At 51.8% G+C, this 8,119-nt stretch overlaps 1 protein-coding gene across 1 annotated transcript in view; it reads right to left on the minus strand.

Annotated features, from left to right (window-relative positions):
* The window catches only part of LOC119102514 (protein argonaute-2), a 16,901-nt gene extending 9,291 nt beyond the window's left edge, over positions 1-7,610 (minus strand). Inside the window, exons 1-4 of the mRNA XM_037225896.1 lie at positions 6,614-7,610; positions 5,554-5,694; positions 3,323-3,487; positions 2,834-2,964 (exon numbers count right to left, since the gene is read on the minus strand). Of these exons, the coding sequence (XP_037081791.1) occupies positions 2,834-2,964; positions 3,323-3,487; positions 5,554-5,694; positions 6,614-7,396 (1,220 nt within the window). The 5' untranslated portion in view covers positions 7,397-7,610. The remainder of the gene's footprint in view (positions 1-2,833; positions 2,965-3,322; positions 3,488-5,553; positions 5,695-6,613) is intronic.
* Positions 7,611-8,119: the final 509 nt, after the last annotated feature.

Genomic DNA, 8,119 nt, shown 5'->3' on the forward strand with positions numbered 1-8,119 from the left:
TCGGCAGCTCCGGGAGTTCTCCCAGCAACAAGCTACGCTTAGCTGGGTGGATTACCGGCAGGTCCAGCTCACAATCCAGCTTGAAAATGACGAGGTCATTGCCCCTCCGACTTTTGTGACTAACAACCTTTATTAAGCTAGTTATTGAGTTTTAAGGGCGCGTAAACTGCATTGGTCATTTGCGGCCATGTCTTATTGTTAAGAACATGTCAACAGAACTATAACCAGAACGCTTTCAGCAGATTGTCATCAATGTCTTAGCGACTCAGACACCCCGTCAGCTGCGTACCGGAACCGTAAAGCGTAGAAAACAAATCGTGTGAAGGCCATGTGTCAGGTTGGTGAGTATAAAAGCTTGAAGTCAATGTCCCTGAAAAAGGCAAAACTGCTCGAAGGTCGTTTGACGGCGGGTCACCCACCAGCTAGGCGAGGGGAATATGATTCGGATTAAGACACCAATTCCACTCAATCTCGTAGTTCCGACACTCAGCTAGTACGTGGGCCACGGACAAATGCGCTCCGCATCTGCGGCAAAGAGGTTGAGCTTCCCCGGAGAGCAGGTAAGAGTGTGTCTCATACGTGTGGCCTATGCGCAACCGACATGGTTTTACTTCGTCCGTTCTGTTTTTGAAGTAGGATGATTTCCTTTCACAGATCTGCGCTTTAATGGCCCGGAGCTTGCTCGGTCTCCGGCTACTATCTGTACCTAGTTCATCCCAGATCCGCTGCCACCGTGTTTTTAGATCACTATGAAATACGTCCCTGAGATCTGATGCTGGTGTCTTCTTCCACGCCAAACGAGGGCCGGCGACACCTTGTTTGACTAAGGTTTCAGCCTGTTCGTGTCCGGATATCTGGGCGTGACTGGGTAGCCAAGTCAGAACAACACGCTTGTTATCCTGCTCCAAGATAAGCAATGTGTGCACTATTTCTTCAGCGCTTTTGTGCTGCTGACTTGCTTGTCGTAAGGTCACCAGAGAGTTTAAAGAGTCAGAGAATATGACGCACATGGATTCGTCACAGTGATGCACTAAACGTAGAGCCTCACGCGTGGTGAACGACTCAGTAGTAAAAATGGAACAATGTTTAGACAAAGTAAAACATCTTCGCCTGTTTCCTGACACGAGTGCACATCCTACACCCGTGCTGGTTTTTGAGCCATCGCTATGTATGTGACGGAACCCCCGATACACCGTATGAAGACGACACAGAAACTCTGCAAGGTATTCGTCTGACGTTGCGTATTTCTTTGATGATCCACAAAGATGGAAGTCATACTAGGGTGTTCGAAGTTGCCATGGTGGAAGGTCCTGCTCTGGACCCGGAATACTTTTAACCGAGATGTTCAATGGCTCAAATATCTAGCTGGCACGTAGGGTGATGGGCAGTGCAGTCTTTACATGTGGAGTAGTGAAAAGACTGACAACACATGGTGAAAAAAGCATGGGTACGTGAAATGGGATGCAAATTGTGTGATTTTTGCCACTTCTCGAGCGGACAGTAGTTGTAAGCGCAAAGGGGCCTCATTTGCATCCAACAATATGCTATGCACAGGGCTAGTACGGAAAGCCGCCGTCGCTATTCGGATGCCATGGTGGTACACTCTGCCTAAAATTTTCTTCGCCAACTGCGGGGCCGAGTCGTACACCTGACAGGCATCGTCACTCTTAGATCGGATAAGTGTCCTATAAAGTAGTAAAAGTGTTTTACGGTCGGCCCCGTAGGATATCCGAGACAAAATCTTTAAAAAAATTAAAGCCTTGAAGCAGTGGTCCCGAAGGTTTTTGATGCGTGGGCGGTATAAAAGCCTGCTATCGCATATAATGCCTAGGAACTTAGCTTCCTGTTAAACTGGTATTCGTTCTCCATAAAGCACAAGGTGTGGGTCGGAACAACAACCACGTTTTCCACAAAAATGAGCACATACAGTTTTGGCACCAGAAAACTGAAATCCCCTCACCACACTCCATCTTTCCGAGTTTCCAACGCAAAGTTGGAGTCGGAGTTCGGAAGCTGTGCTAGTTCGTACGCTAGTCCAAATGGCAAAGTCGTCGACAAAAGGTATCTCCCCATCTGTGGAGGAAGGGTTTCAGTGGTCACTAACCATATGACAACGAGCATAATACTGAGAACGCCGCCTGCGGAACCCATTTTCTTGCGGGTGTGGGGCGACAGAGCCGTGCCCACACGGGCTCTAGACTCAATAACCGCTAAGAATTCACTGGGGTGTTCTAGCGGGCTGGCATTAGCTGACTTTAGCTATGACTATTTTCAGCTTTCTCATGAATGATTTGCCTTTGTCTGTTGCATACCACGATTCCTGTCAGGTTTGCACCGCCTCTTCGCCAGCCTTTTGGTCTGTTTCTTTCTCTTAGCTGAGGGTGTGGCGACTTGGTGTTATGTTTTCTGGTGTTAATGTACGGTTCATTGCACGGCTGGGATAGAGGGAGGGGCACTCCTGGATACCTATTCTTGGATAACGATTTATCATATTATTACATTTTACACAATATCTATAATACGGCATTGCTCCGAAAGAAACCAAGAAGTGCCACTTATGTGGCGAAACAACTGCTTCCATTGGCTTGAGCAAAAACTTGTGTTACCCAGCCGGACTTCCCTAGAACCAGTCCTCATACGTCTCACAGTCTTAGAAATCATCTCCATTCTAACAGTGTTCCGCCACAACCATCACCCCGGCTACCACGCAGATGTGTAGGCGAAACTTGCTCACCAACTCCCAGATTCATCCCCACCACAGCACGAGGGGATGCACCCCGTGCTCGGGTGCCGCGCAGGCCGTGGCGAGGCGGCCCCCGCGCCGGCTACTCACCTGTCGGCCACCTGCAGGCCAAACTCGCGGTTGTGCGGGTCTTTGTTGAACTCCGCCTGACGCACAAAGCCCTCGATGCGTTTCAGGCGCTGGTCGGCAGGCACAGCCGTATTCTTGATCATGGACGACACCTGACGGCAGCGCGCGTCACTGGCCGTTCTCCGGCGCCGCCCGGCGCACCGCCCGGCCACCTCCGCGCCCAGCGCCCAGACATCGCGCCCGTTTCCCGTCCCCCAGCGCAGCACTGCTGCACGCAGCCCCACCTCACCAAGCGCTGACACCGCCGTGTATTTCACGACGGGCATAGTGTATGGGCGCCTGCGATATGTAAACGTGAATAGGGTGAACGGCCGGTGCGCTATGCGAGTCGGCCAAGAGCAGTCAATCCATATTTTGCATGAAAGTGCGCACGTTCCCGCGGCAGAATTCCGGTCGAAGATAAACTCTGCGCAGGCTGACCAAGGCACGCTCCGCGCGCAGGCACCTCACCTGCTCGGCACCCAGCTTGCGAGTGTTGACCTGGCCCTTGATGATTGTGCACAGTTCGGCCGGGATGTAGATTTTCTTGTCTCGCGAGCCGACCCACAGGCACGGCAGGTTTGGGTACTGCAGAGGGGTGTTCAGTGTGTCGCGGAAGTACCGCTCCACGGTTGTCTGAAAGGGTACAACAAACAATGAACACCCGCATTCGTTTCTCTAGTGCTGCATCACGTTTTCTTGACGAGAACTTCGAAAAAAGTACCCCAACTTAATTTGCCCAGAAACGACAAGATGATGAAAATCCGAATTCCGAAAGGAATTTTATGCCAGCAAGTGAAGAAAATACGAAATATAACCACCTTTTTAAATCATCAGCGTCGGTAGCATGACCTACAACGATGCTACACTAAGCACCCGAATAGGACACTTCCCTCTCAGCCAAGACCTTTTAAGGGACCTAGCTTTGCAAAGTTGGTGAAGATTATATAAAAGTTACGAACAAGACAAAAACCACTGAACAAATAAGGAGATAAATTCCTACCGGATAAGACTGATTCCGACTCTGACTTCGCGCAGTTCAGCGCAGTTTTAAGTTAACTTCGATTCCGACTCAAGGAAACATAGCTCAGCTCCGAAATGGATGAATGGAGACCATTTCGCTCACAACAGTTACGGGTCTTACCCGTTCTATGGCACTCGAAAACATATAAAACTACATTTCTTCTGGCCAGTAGTGCGCCTCTTGCGGCCTCGGCCGGGCGAGACGATATCAAATGGTGAAGTACCCAGCTGTTACGTACATACCAAAAGTTGAGCGAATAAAGTCCAACACATTTAGCAACCGACGCCAACAGTTGTTATCACTGCGTTGGAACCTCGACATTAACAGCAACTTTCTCAGGCAGACGTCTTTTGATGCAGCACCCAGACATTTACAAATTACTTGTAGGACTGTCGATCCGGTCCAGTTCGGTAATTACATCGTTATCAATGAATTTGTAATCATTTCAAGATTTTGAAATCGCGACGAAGACAGTGGCAAAAAGGCAACCCCCTTAAATGGACATTGAACACAACAAACGGATCCATAGGCCCATGCGGTTTCCAAGTCCATCTTCCCCAGTTTGGACCGCGGAGTATTGCATTCGGCATCGACTTCGGAAAGGTCATGCTGGCCGCTTCCAGGCTTATTACAGGTAAATTACAGGCGGGAAGGTTTCGGTATCCGTTCAAGCTGTAGCTGGTACATCGCCTTTACCGTGCAGTTAGGTTCACGTTTTCATCTGCTCCGACTCCTGAAATGTGGCATAAATGCTTAGGAGGTCCCAAAACGGGCGGATCCATGGCTCGCAGGCGCCATGGCGCGGCCGCCTGCACCAAGCGACGCAGACATACCCAGTGGAGAAGGTGCAATCGGACTCATATTGCACTGTTGCAACAAATAATGGCCTGATTAGACCCCTCGCACGCAAATGCACCACAATCTACGCACCATGACTTTGCCTATTGCTGGGAAATGTATGAGCCTGCAAACAGTGCCTGGAAAGACATAAGCTTCCAGAAAGCTTGACTTGACGTCGGGCAGTCAAATCCAAGTCAAGAAGTCGAAAGCCGTTTGACTGTACTACTTCGTATGACTGCGTTCCAATTCGTACACGTGAAACTGTCAAGAAAAGGACCATGTTGCTTACGATTCCATTTGAGTCAACTTATCAACGACTTGGCCGATTCCACTCCCACTACCGACTCCTAAGTGAATTTTAAAGCAGTCAACCCCACCCTGAATCAGCAAAAGCCTAGTTAATTTGTAGTCAGTTCCGAACCAATCCAAAGTCAATCACATGCATACCTTGAACAAATTTTACTCAGCAGTCATTTGTTTGGTAGACCAACCCTTTAACTTCTCCGATCTGAAGGCAACCATTTGGCGGCAAATCAGCGGGCGCTCTCGGGACCAGCACAGCTACTGTGCCCGCCTTTCACACGCACGCGCGCGCCGCAAAAGTCAAGCAACCAGGAAAAAGCCACGCTTGAATCGAGGAAGTAATTTTCGGAGCGAACGGAACGTGGCTGACACAGCGGACCGTTCCGTATGTTGTCATCGCCCTGAATATACCTGATATGGTGAGCTGAGTGCGCCCACTTCCCGCCGGTCACTGCCTCCAGTCGGATGAACGGGGTAGCGGCGCGGTGGCCTGAAGCTGTCAAGCGCGGGGGCTCGGATCGGGTTCACAGCTCACCTCCCGCCCATCAGCCATGAACTTGGCGTTGCGGGCACTCTGCTGTATCAGCTGGTTGACTCGGTAGGAGCGCTTGCCGCCCTGCCTGCCGCGCTGATACTCCACCTTCAGCGTGCGCATCTGCTTGTTCACATCATTCCGCTAGAACAAGATACGTCCTGTGAGTCTAACATTTTAAAAAAATTAGCACCGACTTTTTGAATGGGTGAATTTCTGGGATCGGAGCCCAAGCTAAGGTGTGCTTGACACGTGAGCCCTGGTCTCCACAATCCGATCGTGAAATCCCAGGTCAACGGCAGATCTGGGGGCGAAATTTTAACGTACCGCAACGTTCTGCACGGTCCGTCCTGCCATATGACCTTACTTGACTTGGAGCGTGACCGCAGGCCATCCCAGTCAATGGCAAACAGCGAGCACCTAAAGCAACTTAAACCCACCCTGCCCCGGGTAAGTGGATCGGAGGGCAGGTGCTCTAATCAACTGACTGCTAATCTAAACAAGCACTGAGTGCAGGCCATTGTAGGATATGACTCTGGACACTCTAGACATGCATAAACATGAGAAGCCACGAAACAAAGCTATCATCTCAAACATTTTTCTGTGTTATCTGCCTTGGCCCTGTATGGCATGACTTAATATTTCTGGGAAGACGGTCAAAATATCTGCTAACATTTCGGAGTTATTGTATTCATGTCGAAACTGCACCCTGTTCAAGTCTACACTTGTCAATGTCAGGCAAGGACGCATCCAGGCGGGCATGCAGTTCCATGAACCTAATCAATCACATGCTGCTCAAATCATTGGCATGCAGAACAAAAACCCAGCTGTAAAAAATAGAGCACACCTTGATAGCATACATTAGCATGCAATGGCATTCAATCAAGCATATAGCCCTGATATTGTATAGGATTCACAGCCTTCCAGAACCAATGCGGAGTTGGGGTTTTTAAACCTGACTACGTGAGGTACAAAAACAACACAACCGCCCAAAATGCATTGCCGAACCAGCAACATTGCCATCAAGGAAAACTACACAATAATTGCTGTGATCAGTTTTTACCTGCCACTCCTGCAGGCCACGATCGGGGTTGAAGGATCTCCCGAGAATTTCGCCCATCTTGTCCAGCACGGGCATCGCAGTGTGGAACGCTTTGTTGGCCACATCGATGTTGATGCGCGGCTGCTTCCACCCCATGCGGATCGACGAGAAGTAGCCAATCCACAGTTCGCAACCGCCGCCGATGTTGATGATGCGGTCCCCCTGTTCGGGGAAGAACGAGCGGCCCACGGGCGTGAAACGCAGGCTGGGCAAGTGGCGCAGCACGATGTCCAACGCCTGCACGGCCGACTGCGGGATGGCGTCCGTGCTGCCACGCATCACGTACTGCAGTATGGGCGTGATGTCCACCCTGCAAGGCTGCGCCTGCTTGATCACCAGCGTGTAGTCGCGCGTCGGCTCGAGCGGCTCGGCGTAACGCAAGGTCAGTTTCGCCTGCTCGCCGGGCGGCAGATCCAGCAGCTGCCGAGCCGTGTACATGTTCTTCACCCCGTCAAAGACCGGGTAGAAGCGTTGGAGCTGCTGGTTTTCCTTCATGGCCGTCTGGAAGATCCGTCGCTTCATGGGTTTCGGCGCCCGGGGCTGAATGTCCACATCATAGTGGTACACTTCGGTGCACTTGATGTTCAGGTCAAAATGGTTGGCCACGAGTTTGATTTTCCTGCCAGCTTCGCCCACCGCCTTCCTCTTTGGCGGTTGAAGGCGATATGTCTTGCTCTCAAACTTTTCTGATGGCTTCGGCTGGAAGATCTTCTCAGTAGTCTGAGCAATATCCATGGCGACCATCTTGCCGGGGAGGTCCTCAGCCTCGTGTCCTGGTGACTGGCGCGTGGCGCCGCGGCCGCGGCCGCGGCCCCGACCGCGACCCCCTCCCGCTTTTGGCTGGGCGCCAGCAGCTGCTGGCACCCTGGTCGATATAGAGGACGGAGTCGGGGTAGGGGTCGCGGACGGGGTAGGGGCCGGAGATGGAGTCGGAGTCGGGGTCGGGGTCGGGGTCGGAGTCGTGGTCGGAGCCGGAGCCGGAGCCGGAGCCGGAGCCGGAGCCGGAGCCGGAGCCGGAGCCGGAGCCGGAGCCGGAGCCGGAGCCGGAGCCGGAGCCGGAGCCGGAGCCGGAGCCGGGGCCGCGGCCGGGGTGTGAGCCTGACCTGTTGCTGGCATGGGCAGTGTTGCTGCTGCTTCCCCTGGCTGACTGGCGGGCAGAGTGGCAATTGGGGCATCTCCATCAGCACCCAGTGCAGCCGCAGTGGCAGCCGCATGTGCTGCGGTTCCTGCATCTGATGGCTCAGTGGGTTTTGCTGCTGGCTTCTTCTTTTTCTTACCCTTTCCCATTGTGCTGGGCCTTCTTCTTTTGTGCAGGCAGCTGGAAATGTATACAAAACATTATAGCCTCAAGCTCATGTGTTAGCATTCAAAAACTGAAAAAGCTACAGGCCTTATTTTAGAAAAATGTAATACATCAAGTTCTGTCTCAGCTGTGACAGTTGCCACAATAGCAACAGACAATGAATT

The sequence above is a fragment of the Pollicipes pollicipes genome, unplaced genomic scaffold, assembly GCF_011947565.3.
Source record: "Pollicipes pollicipes isolate AB1234 unplaced genomic scaffold, Ppol_2.1 Scaffold_5724;HRSCAF=6776_pilon_pilon_pilon, whole genome shotgun sequence".
NCBI classification, from domain to species: domain Eukaryota; kingdom Metazoa; phylum Arthropoda; class Thecostraca; order Pollicipedomorpha; family Pollicipedidae; genus Pollicipes; species Pollicipes pollicipes.